A 15,857-nucleotide genomic window follows, 5' to 3' on the forward strand; every position below is an offset into this window, starting at 1 on the left:
CCTCTCGTTCTCTTTTTTATTTGAGTCTTCTTGTATAAAATGACTAATATTGAAATGTTTTACATGACTACACACGTATAACCTATATCGACTGCTTATCTTCTTGGGAGGGGGAGGGAAAGGAGGGAGGAAGGGATAGAATTTGGAACTCAAAAACTTTTTTTAAGGAAGTGCTAAAAATTGTTTTAACATGCAATTGGGAAAAAACAAAACATCATATTAAAAATAATGGACTAGCCAAAGTGGGGGAAAAGTCCGTTGTTCTTCTTACTCAAGAACTATGGGTGTTCTCAGTCCCTTCTAAGTTGCAGAGCCCTGGACAAAGTGCGGTTGCCCTGCCCTAGTTATGGCCATGGTGAAGGGCACTGGATTGGCATTTCCATAAGGTCTTTGATTAGTACTGTATTACATCTCTCCTTGTAGCCCTTTTCCAAAGAATGCAGGCTCATAGTTCCATCCACCAGCAACGATGGTTTCCCATATTGCTAAAAATAGGATGTTCTTGGTCTGCAGATGAAAGGGTTGTTTTTTTACCCCACACCCTCCTAAACCACTTCTGATGATTAAGTGAGAGCCGAAAAGGGCAATTAAATAGCTTTGCTAGTGCAGACAATGCCATTTCCCCTGTCAGTGAGTTACCGCCCATGACATTCCCATGCAGACATCTTGGCCCTAACTGGCATACAGACTGAAATCTGGACATTGGCCAGAAGGGTAAAGAATCAACAGAAGCTCAGGAGTAAAGAAATATAAGAAGTGACATCCCAAAGGACATGGTGGGGAGCAGAAGTTTCTTTACCAACGGTCCTAGGAACCTCTGCAAATTCATACATTTTTCTAGAACAGGAATATGAAAAATAAGAGGGAAGGTTCACAGGATGAGTAGGAAATTTGTTACAATTTGTAATGCTGCAAGGTTCAATTCCCCTTCACAAAATAGACGGTTATTGTCCACATTAAAAATTCTTAAACTACAGACAGTATAAATTAATTGGGTGTCTACCTGCCAAGACACACCCAAGAACTCTGAACACAATGACAAAACATTTTTCACACAAATAAAGACAGATCTAAACAACTAGCGAAATATGAATTGCTCATGGGTAGGCTGAGCCTAATATAATTAAAATGACAACACTAGCTAAATTAATTTACTAATTCAATGCCAAACCAATTAAACCACCAAATTATTATTTTGAGCTAGAAAAATTAATAATAAATTCATCTGGAGGAATAAAATGCCTGGAATATCAAGAAAATAAATGAAAAAAAGTGAAGGAGAGCAGTCTAGCAGTTATCAACTATTCTACAAAGTGGTAATCATCAAAACAATCTGGTACTAGATAAGAAACAGAATGGTTGATTGGCAGAATAAATTAGGTACACAATATATAGAAGCAAATGAACACAATAACTTAGTGTTTGATAAATCCAAAGATCCTATCTATTAGTATATCTGACAAAAACTGCTGGGAAACTGGAAAAGCAATCTGGCAGAAACTAGGTATAGACCTCAAAATGGGTACATGATTTAGACATAAAGGGTGATAGCATAAACAAATTAGGGCAGTATAGAAAAAAATTACCTGTCATACCTATGGCTAAGGGGAGAGTTCATGAACAAACAAAAGATAGAGATGATCTTGAGACATAAAATGGATAATTTTGATTACATTAAATTAAAAAGGGTTTGCACAAACAAAACCAATGCAGCCAAAATTAGAAGGAAAGCGGGAAACTGGGAGAAAAGTTTTTACAGCAAATTTCTCTGGTAAAGGGATAAATTTGTAAAATATAAGAGCTATTCCTCGATTGATAAATGGTCAAAAGATATGAACAGGCAGTTTTCAGAAGAAGAAATCAAAATCAAAATAGTCACATAAAAAATGCTCTACTTCACTATTGATTAGAGAAATGCAAATTAAAACAACTTTGAGATACCACCTCATACCCATTAGATTGGGAAAATGACAACTATTGGAAGGAATGTGGAAAAATAAGGACAGTAATGCACTGTTGGTGGAGTTGTGAACTGATTCAACCATTCTGGAAAACAATTTGGAACTATGCCTATAGGGTTATAAAACTGTTCATATCCTTTGACCCAGACATATCACTGCTAAGTTTGTACCACAAAGAGATAAAAACAAGTGAATAAATAAAAACGGAAAAGGTCAGAGAGAGAACTGATGAACTCTGAGTGCAAACTGAAGTACAATTTTCTCACCTTCTTTAATTTTGTTGCTTTAAAAAAAAAACTATGGCTAACATAGAAATGTTTTGCATGACTTCACATATATAATTGATATCACACTGCTCACTTTTTCAGTGGGTGAGGGAGGGGGTGAAAGGAAGGGAGAGAATTTGGAAATCAAAATTTAAAAAGAAAAGAATGTTAAAATATATATAAATAATTAATTTTAATGTTTAAAAAAAAGCAAAAGGACCCATATGTACAAAAATATTTATAGCAGCTTTTTTTGTGGTGTTGAAGAATTAAAAATTGAGGGGATGTCCATCAGTTGGGGAATGGCTGAACAAGTTGTAGTATATGATTGTAATAGAATACTACTGTGCTATAAGAAATGACGAGCAGGATGGTTTAAAAAAAACCTGGGAAGACTTGTATGAACTGATACAAAGTGAAGTGAGCAGAACCAGGAGCACACTGTGCACAGTAACAGCAATACTGTAATGATGACTAACTGAAGGTGGAACTAAGATGGCGGAGAAAAGGCAGGACTTGCCTGAGCTCTCCCAAATTCACTTCCAAACAACTTTAAATAACACCTAAAAATTAATTCTGGAGCAGCAGAACCAACAAAAGGACAAGGTGAAACAATTTTCCAGCCCAAGACAACTTAGAAGGCCAACAGAAAAGGTCTGCCACACAGGAGTGAGCGTGGAGCGCAGTCCAGCACAAGCCATGCCACAGCAAGGCAGCAGCAGGCCTTGGGGGCAACTGAATCGGCAGCAGTGACTTACGGAGCTCTTAGCCCACAGATGGGAAGGGGGTCAGACAACTGGTCAGAAGGAGATTACAGGGATCGCTTCACTGGCACTGAGTGCAGAACTCAGCTGCTTTGGCCATACATGGATCTGGATCATAGTCCTGGGTTGTAATCCCAGGGCAAGATGGAGCACTAGCACACCAGAGCTTACAGCCACATGGGAGCGGGGTCCCTGGGCACAGTTCCAGGGTGAAAAAAAGCACTTGAGGTGACTGATAAACCAAAATACAGGCCAGGAGAATAGTGACCACACCTTTCCTTTGATCATACCACCCTGGAAGAGCTGAAAACTTACAGGTCCCCAGAATTAGCTTTGAAAACAGAACAAAAAGAAAAAGAAAAAAAAACAAACAAACTAAAGCTTGGGACTGTGCCCCTTTTACCCCTGGAGCAGAAGACAACTTTAACATAAAGTTAAAAGTCAAGGCTGAAAACATCATCAGAGAAGGTGCTACGTACTCTCTGAGGCAAAGCAGAACTGAAACAACTCAAAGGAAATGCAGAAGGCGTAAATTTAGAGAATCCACCCCAAATGTTCCCATGGGCTATTTGTGTCTGACCTATGGTAGAGCATTCCGAGCTTGTATTGGTCTGGTCAGCCACAGTGGGACACAGTGTAACTTGATTCTAGCACAGGTCATTTTGGTCCTCTTCGAGAACAAAGGACAACGATCAAACCAAAAACCAACCAAAAGTCAAGGAAAAGGCTGGAAAAATGAGCAAACAACAGTAACAAAAAAAGAACCTGACTATAGAAAGTCACTACGGTGACAGGGAAGAGCAAAACACAAACTCAGGAGGGAACAATAATGTAAAAATGTCTACAAGCAAAGCGTCGTCAAAGAAAATTGTGAATTGGAGAGAGAAAGATAAATGGGAAAAATAGAATGGAGAGAAATACAGTTAGTAATCATCACCATGAGTGTGAATGGGATGAATTCACCCATAAAATGGAAGCAGATAGCAGAGTGGATTAAAAACCAGAATCTGACAATATGTTGTCTTTAAGAAATACGTTTGAAACAGAGAGACACATAGAGAATAAAAATAAGGTTCTGGAGCAGAATCTATTGTGCTTCAGCTGATATAGAAAAAGCTGGGTAGCAATCATGATCTCAGACAAAGTAAAAGCAAAAATAGACCTAATTAAAAGAGATAAGTAAGGGGGCAGCTAGGTGATGCAGTGGATAGAGCACCAGCCCTGGAGTCAGGAAGACCTCAGTTCAAATCTGGCCTCAGATACTTACTAGTTGTGTGACCCTGGGCTTAACTTAACCCCAAATTCCCTTTTTAAAAAAAAAAAAGAGATAAGTAATGAAACTACATCTTGCTAAAAGGTAGCATAGTCAATGAAATAATATCAATACTAAACATAAATGCACTAAATGGTATAGAACCAAATTCTTAAAGGAAAAGTTAAATGAGTTACAGGAGGAAATAGACAGTAAAACTATACTAGTGGGGGACCTCAACTTTCCCTTCTCAGAACCAGATAAATCTAATAAAAAAAAAATAAGACAGAACTTAAGGAGATTAAAATAATTTTAGGAAAGTTAGATATGATAGACCTCTAGAAAAAACTGAATGGGAACAGAAGGAAATATACATTTTTTTCAGCAATACAGGGCACCCATACACCCAAAAATTGACTATGTATTAGGGCATAAAAACTTCACAACCAAATGCAGAAAAACAGAACTATTAAACGCATCCTTTTCAGATCACAATGCAATAAAAATTTTTACATTCAATAAAGGACCATGAAAGATAGATTAAAAATTAATTGGAAACTAATGATGATCAACTGTGAAAGACTTAGCTACTACAATCAATACAACAATCCATGAGAATTCCAAAGGATTCATCATGAAAAATGCTATCCACTTCCAGGGAGACAACTCATGAACACTGAGTATAGACTGAAGCATAATTTTTTTTACTTTTTTTTTCTTGGTTTTTGTGTGTGTTTTCCTTTGCAACATGAGTAATATGAAAATACGTTTTACATGACCACATGAATAATGTATATTATATGTCGTGTCTTCTCAATGAGTGGGGTAAGGGATAGAGGAAAAGAGAGAATTTGGAACTGAAAATAATTTTTTTTAGTTTAAAATTTTTAAAAAATGTTTACAATTCCCTAAAACCTCATGGGGATCAGACTTGGGATACACAAAATACCTTTCTTTACTGAATAACTTTTTTTTTTTTTACTGACTCGTTTTCTTTTTATATCCCAGTCATTTCTGGATACATCTCCTCCTCGCCCTTCTACAAACACACACACACACACACACACACACACACATACACTCACACACACTCACACACACTCACACACGCACTGAGCTCCACCCCACCTTTGAAGATAGAAAAAAATTTAAGCAAAACCAACCAATTCAACAAGAGCAATTGACAGGGCCCACAGCATCTTGCCCCCTCATCCCCAATCCACACTCAAAAGGAGCAAGGGATGTTTCATCATCTATTCAACTCAACAACCCTCAGGGACGCACACTAATGTTCACAACTTCTCAGAGTCAAAGACACGCAGCAGAGACTTGCTCCCCTCCAAGCCCTTGGGCCCAGCACTGCCCCTTCCTGTACCTGCTACACCTCATTTGGCCTTTACACCCCCAGCCAATGCTGGAAACGAGGTGAGAGATGGACCCACTAAAAACACGAGTCTTCAAACATAACACCAGATGGCAGAGTACCTGCCGCTTGGCTTCCCAGAAGGCTTTTGAGGTATTTCTCTAGGGAATCTCTTGGAATTTCCATTGTCTTTCTCACAGAGCAGGTGTTCGGAATAATCTTCCGCAAAGGAAAACCCAGAAAGGTTTCTAGCTTTTTTAAGGCGTTTTCTGCATCATTAACCTGGTTTAGAAAAAAAATAAAAGATTTTAGCATTTCCCAACTCTCCACCCTAACCCTGTTCCAGCCATCCATTCTGTAAGTTCTAGATGACAGCTTTTTCGAAGGTGAAAGGCACAAACAAATTCAACCGAGGCAAAGGCAGAACAGGCTTCCCATTTCCATTAAGCCTCTAACCATCAGACCCACTCTGCCCAGGAAGTACGAGGCTTCCTAGCACTAAGAGGTCACAAAGGAGGTTGCTTCTGATTGCTGCTCAGAGTCTCCCCTGCTGGGGCTGTTAGCCGACAGGGCCAGGACTCGTGGGTTTTTATCTCAGCATTCCAGAGCTCAAAGTAGATGTCAGGGGTCATCTAGTGCGGCCACACCACCCTATAGGGAGTGACCAGCCTCTGCAGGAAGACCTCTGCTGAAGGGCCCCCACTCTGTGGGCTGGGGTAACCTACTACACCTCTCAAACGTAACCGGGACATCAAGACTCAATCAGGCTTCTTGTGATTTCCCCTCCTTGTTCCTGCCCTCTGGGGTCAAGCCAAACACATCAGATTCTTCCTCATGCAGGACTGGAGATACAAGAGAGTCACCATGATCCCTATGTCTTCTCTTCTCTTCTCCAGAACAAGCATCCCGAATGCCTTCAAACAATTCTCACATGCCATGGGCTCAAGGCCCTTCTGGATTCTGGGCCACCTGCAGCTGCTCAATGTCTGTCCTAAAGCATGGTGCCCAGAACTAAACACATGGCCTGAGCAGGGCAGAGGGCATCAAGAGGCTGCAGCATTTTCCTTTGTGACCGCACGTCATGCTGTCAACCCATTAACCACCAATCAAACCACTGGACTTTGCTCTGCCCTCCCCTGCCTGCCCACTCTTGTCCTTGGAAAGCCTAAATGTGAGACTTCCCAGTGACCCTTCCTACAATATTGTCAAATTACTCTCTAAGGTGGAGTAGGATTTGGACCAGAGTTCAAATCCTACCTCATACACTTATTTGCTGTTGTAACCCTGGGCAACGTTGTAACCCTGACTGCCTCAGTTTGTAAAATGGGGGTAATACTAATTACCTCACAGGCTTGCTGTAAGGCTCAAATAAGCACCTAGCTAGTGCCTGGAACATAGTAGGTGCTTAATAATGCCTGTTTCCTTCCCTTTTTCCTTTCCCGAGCTGCCTCCGAACAATTCACCTCACCTCTCATGTTCAGTTTCCTCATCCGTAAAATGGGGATAACAATAGCATTACCTTACAGAGTTGTTGTGAGAATCTGAGTGAACACATATAAAGTGCTTTGTAAACCTTAAAGTGCCCTCTAAATGCCAGATACTGTTATTTGTTATTATATTACGTTATATATTATATTATATATTTTATGTTTATTAACTATATATTACATTATGTAATATATAATTGTATATTATATTATATATGATATATTATATCATATCATATATCATATCATATCATATTATATTATTATTAAATTCACAGAAAGTCTCCACAGTACCTGGGCACACAGTGGGTGTTTAATCAATGCTCATTGGATGATTGATTCTATACCTTTATAATGTGAATGCCAAGCTGGGCAGCTGCTTTTAAATTATGTTCAAGGTCGTCAAGAAAGATGGATTCTGCAGGCTCCACCTGCAGCCGCTGCAAACATATCTTAAAAATACGGGGGTCCGGCTTGCAGACCCCTTCCAGACAGGATTCAACAACCTAAAGGGGGCATGGGAGACACAGGTAAACATTCAGAAAACCAGCTTTGGAGACAAGATTAGAAATGGTAATTAGACTTTCCTCCTCATAGTCTGCCACGTTCCAGAGCTCCTGGTGTGAACCTCATTAAGAAACCCGGAGAAATGGTGGGGAAGGAATAGCAAGCCGCCTGGCTTCCAGCGCTCCTAACTCTCCCTCTCCACCTGCTGCAGAGAGAAGTATCGATTTCCCCCAAAATGCCTACTGGGCATGCTACCACTCATCTGGTTTGCTTGAATGTGACAAAAAGAAATCTATCGACTGCCCTATACATCCCCAGTCACAAACTCAGACGCCTTAAGTCATAAAAATTCTAACAAAGTCAGGTTTATGTTTTGTGATACAAAACAAAATATTGTGAGTGAATTCACAATCAAATTATTAGCATGAGGTTTTAAAAAAGCCTTACCCCATGTTGTGCTTTGGGCTTATAGTAAGATAGTTTGGGTGGGTTTTTTTGTTTTTAGTGTAACCATGGTGACAATCTGCAGTATCTCCCTAATATCTCCAAAACAAAACACAAATCCCTTTGTTTGGCACTTCAGTCTTGACCAGGCCCCTTCTTCCCTTTCCTGCCTTATCGTATCACCTCCCTCCATGTACATATTCTACGGTTCAGCCACACTGGCCTACTTGGGGTTCTTTACACTCTCACCTCCACACCTTTGCACAGGCTGTGCCTCGACCTGGAATGCACTCCCTCCTCATTTCCCATCCCTTGGAAGCCCTGGTTTCCTTCAAACTTCAAACACTGGCTTCTATACGAAGTCTTTCCTGACCCTTCCTGTCCCTACCAAGTGCTAGTGCTTTCTCTCCCAAAACTCTCTGGTATCACTGTCCATAGATCCTGTATATTCTAACACTATAAAATACATAGCAGGTACAATAAATGCGAGCTGAGAGTGTGGCTTCTGCCATCAGAACGTGAGCTCTCTGAGGACAGGGGCTGTTTCACTTTTGTCTTTGTAACCTCATCAGCCAACACAGTGCCTGGCACATAGCAGGCACTTAACAGATGCTTCTTAATTAATCTATGGAACCTGAAACACTGAACCCTCTATACCAAGAGGGAAGAGAAATGGTACATATACCACCACCCATTCAGATGTGACATACAGCTGTACGCAGGGCTCCAGATGAAATGAGATGTGGCCTTAATCTCAGTGTTTCCCAGCATCATCCTTGGGTGTCCAATATTTGGGGACCATATCTGTGATTTCTAAGGTGTAGGAGACTCTAGATAAGGAAACTCCCTTTGCCCAGGCAGCTCAGCACCTGCTCTGCACCTTATAGCCTCAGGGCACTCCTGTGGCCTGAGAACAATAACATGCCCAGGGTCACACAGGAAGTATGGGTAAAAGGGGGGACCTGAACCCAGGTCTTCCTAAGTCTGGCTCTGTAGTCACTATAATACACTGCCTCTAGGAAGATACAGAACATTTAGTTAGTTTATAAACTAAAATATATCCTCTTGGATGGGAATTATAACAGTGAAGAGGATGTAGTAAAGATTATTTGCCCCGAGATTTAACACATCCCTACCCTACCCCTTCCCTTTCACCCTAGGCCATCTAGGTTCTGATACTGACTTAAGAATTCACGTATGGACAAAACATTTGAAGGTACCAGGAAACAATGCTCCATTTATTACAGGTCTGGAAAACTGAGCTTCTTCTGGTCCTCTTGGGGGGAGAGAGAGAGTGTGTGTGTGTGTGTGTGTGTGTGTAGGGGGTGTCTACTAGAAAATGGGCCTTACATAGCTACAGGAACCCCTAAAATCAAATCTTTGGGGGGTCCCCTAGGACAGAACAAACTCCCTGGATGGGTCTTAGAACAACCCCAGTCTAGGTCCCGAGGATGAGAAACTAGCCCTTGCTGGGGAGTGAAGTGGGAAGACCTGGAATCAGGAAGACATGAGTTCAAATTTGGCCTTAGACACTTAATAGCTGTGTGACCCAAAATTCAGTTAACATCTGTTTGCCTTAGTTTATTCATCTGCAAAATGGGGGTAATAACAGCACCCATCTCTCAGGGTTGCAGTGAGGACTCGATGGGATATTATTTATAAAGCAATTTGTAAAGCCCTTACTTAAATGCTAGCCACCATTCTCGCTATCGTCCCTGTCATCATCACAAGCCATCCTGGAGTGGCACCACAACTGGACTAGCCTCAAACAGCAGTATCTTAGGTGACCAGGTGTTTACCTCTCTACCTGATCATCTCAAACTCTGAATGAGGCACAAAAGGGCGAGCAGTCCCTTTTAAATATCACCACAAGTCAATAAACCTCTCGTCTGGCATCTCCAGCCACCTGCTAGACGTCTGGAACAGGATATCTCGCAGGAATCTCAAACTCAGCATGTCCAAAACGGAACCCATTCTCTTTCCCCCAACCCTCCCCCACACACACCTCCCCTATTACTGTAGAAGGCCACACCATCCTCCCAGCCCCTCAGGCTCCCAACCTGGGCGTCATCCTGGACTCTTCACTATCGCTCACCCCCACATCCAAGCTGTTGCCAAGGCCTGTCCATTTCACCTCTGCGGCATCTCTCGAATACGGCCCCTTCTCTCCTCTGATGCAGCCCCCACCCGGGAGCAGACCTTCATCACCTCACTCCAGGACTATTGCTATAGCCTGCTGGGGGATCCGCCTCCAGTCTCTCCCCACTCCAATCCATCACCCATTCAGCCGCCAAAGTGATTTTCCTAAAACACAGGTCTGACCACGACATCCCCCTACTCGATAAACTCTAGGGGCTCCCCATCATCTCCAAGAGCAAATACAAAATGCCTGTTTGGCCTTCAAGGCCCTTCCTAACCTGCCCCCTCCGGCACTTCCAGCCCTCACACCTTAACTCCCCAACATGCAGTCTTCCATCCAGTGACACCAGCCCCCTGGTTGTCCTGCCCAAGAACACCATCTCCCACCAGGGCATCTTCCCTTTGTGTCCTCCGCACCTGGAATGCTCTCCCTCTTTGTCTCTGCCTCCTGGCCTCCTTCAAGTCTCACCGCCTGCCAGAAGCCTCTCCCAACCTCCCTTATTGCTGACCCCATCCCTCAGACATAAGCTTCAATTATCCGTCTACACCTCGTTTGTACACAGTTGTTCACACGCTGTTTCCTCCATTAGACTGTACGCTACTTGAGAGCAAGGACTAATCTCGCCTCTCTTTGTATCCCTGGCTCTTAGCCCAGTGCCTGGCACACAGTAGGTCCTTCATAAATGCTTGCTGATGACCTGGCAGGTGTGTTGCTCAGAAGCCAACACCTTAAGTCAACGTCTTTCCTCTTCAGGAGCCGGAGCAGGCAGCTTTGGGGAAGAAGCGTTCCCTGTGACACGGTCCCAGAGATGGCCAAATCTGGCTGTGCTGCTCAGAGGCAGCCGGGGCTTCCCGAACGCCATGAATTGGTCACGTCACACTGTGTGCCTGATGTATCTCTAGAGCTGCCTCCAGGAGGTTCTTTCCTATTATTTCAGACAACACTGACCTGCTCCCTTCTTTGAAATCCTTTTCTGGGGGCAGCTAGGTGGCACAGCGGATACAGAACCAGCCTTAAAGTCAGGAGCACCTGAGTTCAAATCTGGCCTCAGACCAAAAGCTTGACACTTACTAGCTGTGTGACCCTGGGCAAGTCACTTAACCCCTACTGCCAAAAAAAAAAAAAAAGAAATCCTTTTCTGTCTGTGGTTCTTGATTTGGTTTTTACTCAGGTCCTCTGACCCCAAGTTTGTCAGTCAATAGTCAATAAGCAAGTATTCAGTACCTACTATGTTCCAGGCACTGCACTAAGCTCTTTCTGTGGCACCTTGAACCAAGGGCAATGGTCTTGGGTAGAGAGCAGGATTTATGGACAGAAAGGGGTTTGCTCCTGGGCTATTATTTAACTATTCCAGGAATGTTTCTCTGCCTCACCAAGCTGTAAACTGGCAGGTTAGGTTTCTGCCTAGCCCTCCTCCTCCTCCTCCTTGTAGAATCTCTCTCCCATTCCCTCCCTTTCTCTCCACTCACACAGCCATGGCCCAAGTTCAGGCCCCTGTCGTCTCTTGCCTGGCTGTCAGAACAGCCGCCTCACTGGACTTCTCACGCTTCCAATCCATCCTCCAACGTGGCTGCCAAGATAATCTTCCTACAGCAGATGTCTGACTCAACCTCTCTCCTGTTACCTTCCTATTACCTGTAGGTTAAAACAGCAACTGCCTGGCTTTGCATTGGAAGCCCTTTCTCATCTGGCTCCAGCCACTGTCCCAGAGAGATCCCTTGTCCCTGCCCTCAGGCCCTCTCCATCTCCCAAGGACTGGTCTATCTGCTACTTCCTGAACCTGGTGGCTCACTTGCTACCTTTGTGCCTGGAAGGTAGCCTCATTACCTCTGTGGAATCCTTAGCTTCCCTAAGGCTCAGCTCCTAAGGGAAGCCTTCCTGCTCCTAGCATATAAAGTCCCCAGCTTCCGTCTCTATGGCTTGGACCTCCATGGCTCTCATAGCTAGCAGTCACTCGTCTCACCTCCCCTTCGCCTCTTGGGCCCCTGTTTCCTTCAAAACTGTTCAATGGACAGATGCCGTCTAGGGAAGCCTTTCCCAATCCCTCCCCCTCCCTCCCCACCCTGCTCTTCCCAGACCTCCTCAATTGACTTAGTGTTCATGTAGGATATGTTGTAGCTCTAACTATACCTGTGCCTCCTGCCTCCCTGGAGAAAATGTAAGCACCTTGAGGGCATGGCTTATTTCATTCTTTGTCTTTGTAGCCCCAGATTCCAGTGTAGGACCTGGCCCAAGGAGTAGACGCTCATTGAACCCTTATTGGCTAGAAATGAATTAACTCTTCAGGTGCTTAGCAAGCTGCTGTACCCATAGAAGGGGCTGGTAAATACTTGTGCAATTGAATTCTACTCCTGACCTATTTTTCCAAAGCTTAAATAAATGGCTTTGTAGAGAGAATAATCTTCTAGTGAAGAAGATGGACACTCAAGAGGGCAAAGTTGTGGGCGGCCTGAGCACTCTAGAAAGTGGTCACAGAATGGCAGGGCCTTAAGAGAGAGCAGGACCAGGGCTCCCATGGGGGGTGGCTGATGAGACCAGGGTTCTCGTGGGGGGAGAGGGGGGAAAGGGGTGTTGATGATCTGAAGGCCACAGTGGAGCCTCTCATTGCAGTGAGTTTCCAAAACCACTCACTCCCTGAGGCCCATGCTCAGTTATCAAACCCTCTGCATTTGACCTTGGGGAGAATACAAGGACTTTGTCAAGGCTTCACCTTGGCCAAGCTCCTCTATCAGGAAGCAGGGCCTCTGTCCAAGGCCTGCCAGAATGAGGTGTCTCAGTTAGGGCTCCAAGGGAAGGAGGAGGGGGAGGGGGCCACTTTCGGCGCTATTTTTAATCCCTGCAGCCTTACCACATCAAACTGTTTCCGGTCCAGGGGCAAAAAGCTCTCCCCATTGGGGAGATAAAAATTATTACTAAGAACTGCAGTCTTCAGGCCTTCTGCCCGGATTCGATTTATTGCTTCTGTCATCACTGAAAACTGCTTCGCAAATTGTGTACTGGTCAGCCGAGAGAAAAATGAGCCGACCGGCACCGGCGACTTGATCTAAGAAATAATGAGATAAAACAAACAAACAAAAAAAAAGCCCAGCAATCAGCAACAGCAGAGGCAGTTGCAGCAAAAAATCTTCCCTAGTCCAGGAAAAGGCTTTCTTAGCTCCTGACCATTATTACCTGGCGGCCACAGCACAGGCCAATTACAGCTACCCCAGGGAATCATGCCACTTGGGACTTCGCCTGAACTGTGCAGTGCAGTTACTGTAAACCCCTATTTATTCTGAGTGGCTGGGAAACAAAGCATTCAGTTCAACCAAATAGTATAGGACCTGCAGCCTCGAAGGCCACATGTGACCTCCTAGGTCCTCGGTGCAGTCTTTTGACTGAGTCCAAGTTTTATAGAACAAACCTTTTATTAAGGGGATTTGTGGTGTGAAGTTTGGATTCAGTCAAAGGGCCTCACTTGAGGAACTTTCCCCACCCCTGGTATAGGAGTTCTTTTCCTAATACACATGACTAATTTTCGAAAATTGGAAGACAACAGAAAACAGTGCAGTTTAGATTTCCCCTCTCCTGTGGGACCCTGGGCCAGTCACTGAACCACTCAGTGAGTGCCCTGGGGGGCTCTTTAAGACCCTAAGTCACAAAGAAGGTAAGGGTCTGCAGTGAGCAGGGGGTTGCCCCCCTGAGGTCTCTCTACATCAATACAATCACAGGTCTCATCCAAAAACAAATATTCAACTCAAAAACTGCAGGGCTAACAGCTACAGCTGAATTTTTCTGCTGTTTCAGAAAATTCATCAGGATGTCTGAGCCCTCCGGGGCCATTGTCATGATTGTCATGATTATCATCACAGGCCAGCTGCAGAAGGAGGGAACGCTGGAGCTAGGGCTAAGTCTGGGCTGGTGCAATCTGGAAGGAGCTTTATTTTTAAAATCCCTGCTATCAGCTGCTTTCATGTGCAGATCTCTCCTTTCCATAAAAATTGTGTGTGGAATATAGAAAAGAAGAATCAGCTCACTGGAGTTCTCTTGTTGTTTGAATTCTGGATTGATGGGAATTTACAGTGTCTGTGCTGAATGGTCCATCCCATGGAGGCTCCGATGTTAGGAGGCAGGGGGGAGAAGTGGACAGAGTGAGGCTTTGGGAGACAGGTGAGACCCGAGTGTGAATCCTATCTCTGACCCATACTAGCTACGTGACCTGGGGCAAGTCAAGTACTCTCCCTGAGCTAAAGTTTCTTCATCTGTAAAATGGGGATAAAAAAAGCTACCTCATAAGGTTCTTGTGATGTAGAAAATGATAGACTGATGGATAGATAGATAGATGGAAATAGAGATGGATAGATGGATGGATGGATGATAGATGTGATTATATATCCATACTCATCTATCTAATACTGATACTATATGTACATATGTATGTGATTATATCAACATCTATATCTACCTATCTAGTGCTGACACCATACAGTCCAGCGTTTGGCAAACCTTTGCAAAGACTATGGGGATGTCGGCTCTTAGTAACTGAAGTACACAGAGTACAATTGGTAGTACCTATCCCCCTCCGCACTGACACATTATCTTAGCAGACCAATGGAACAGGTGAGGCTAGAAGGAACAGGAGATGGGACAAAAGGAGGCCCAAAGTGGAGCCATTTCTACAACAGTCCTATGACAGGGAAAGGGCCTGTGCTGAACACCTGGATGCCTATACCTGCAGTCTTGTTGGTTCTCCTAAAGAAACATCTGCTCTGGTGGCCACACCCTGTGGCTATGAGCGGTCCCCTCTGTCCTGGGCTTTCTTCTCTTCGCCCTCTCTCTCACGGGTTTGTGCAGATGACTCCCACAACGTCTACGGTCAGGCCCTGAGCTCACTGCTCTAAGCTTCTGCCCCATGTGAGTGATTCCCTATGGCACATTCAAACTGGATGTCCCAGCACCTAAACTGTAACACAGCCAAAGCTGAACTCAGCATCTCAGCCCCTAGGCTCACCATTCCCTCCCACGTCCAGGGCAGCAGCAATCTCCAGCCTCCCAGGCTCACTCCCAGCATCGTCCTGGCCTCCTGGTTCTCCCTCTCCTCGAGCCTCCAATCTGCTGCCATGTCTCTTTCTATCTCCCCAATCCGTCTCTCGCATCTGACCCTTTCTCTCCCTCCAATGGTTCTCACCCTAATTCAGGCCCTTGTCACTTCTCCCTGAGATTCCTCAAACAGCCTGCGACTCAGACTCCCTGCCTCTAGTCTCTCTCTCTCCAGTCCATCCTATGTGCTGCTGGTAGGCCGGTTTTCTCAGGCACAGATCTTACCATGTGGCTGCCCTCCTCAATCCACTCTAGGACCAAACATAAACTCCTCTGTTTAGCTTTTAAAATCCTTACTCCAACCGATCTTTCCAGCCTCGTTGGGTGTTTACTCCCCTTCCTGCCATCTTCCATCCAGCCAAACAGGTCACCCACAATAGTCTATCTCTTGTTGCCAGACCTTTGCACAGACATCCCTCATGCCTGGAAGGCCCCCTCTCCTTATCCCTACCTCAGAGCCCCCCGCTTTCTTTAAGATGTAGCCCAAACACCATCTTCTGCAAAAAGCCTTTCCATATTCCCTAAGTCAGGACCCAAACTACTACTCGTGTGTGTGTGTGTGTGTGTGTGTGTGTGTGTGTGTGTGTGTGTGTG

General features: G+C 44.3%; 1 protein-coding gene across 5 annotated transcripts in view; it reads right to left on the bottom strand.

Annotated features, from left to right (window-relative positions):
* Positions 1-15,857, bottom strand: part of ACAD10 (acyl-CoA dehydrogenase family member 10) — a 55,380-nt gene that overhangs the window by 28,312 nt on the left and 11,211 nt on the right. For all 5 annotated transcript variants that reach the window (XM_027857389.1, XM_027857388.1, XM_027857385.1 and 2 more), the window contains 3 exons: positions 13,033-13,227; positions 7,441-7,599; positions 5,729-5,888 (listed from right to left, as the gene is read on the bottom strand). In XM_027857389.1, the coding sequence (XP_027713190.1) occupies positions 5,729-5,888; positions 7,441-7,599; positions 13,033-13,227 (514 nt within the window). The remainder of the gene's footprint in view (positions 1-5,728; positions 5,889-7,440; positions 7,600-13,032; positions 13,228-15,857) is intronic.

The sequence above is a fragment of the Vombatus ursinus genome, unplaced genomic scaffold, assembly GCF_900497805.2.
Source record: "Vombatus ursinus unplaced genomic scaffold, bare-nosed wombat genome assembly UNPS02012122.1, whole genome shotgun sequence".
NCBI lineage: Eukaryota > Metazoa > Chordata > Mammalia > Diprotodontia > Vombatidae > Vombatus > Vombatus ursinus.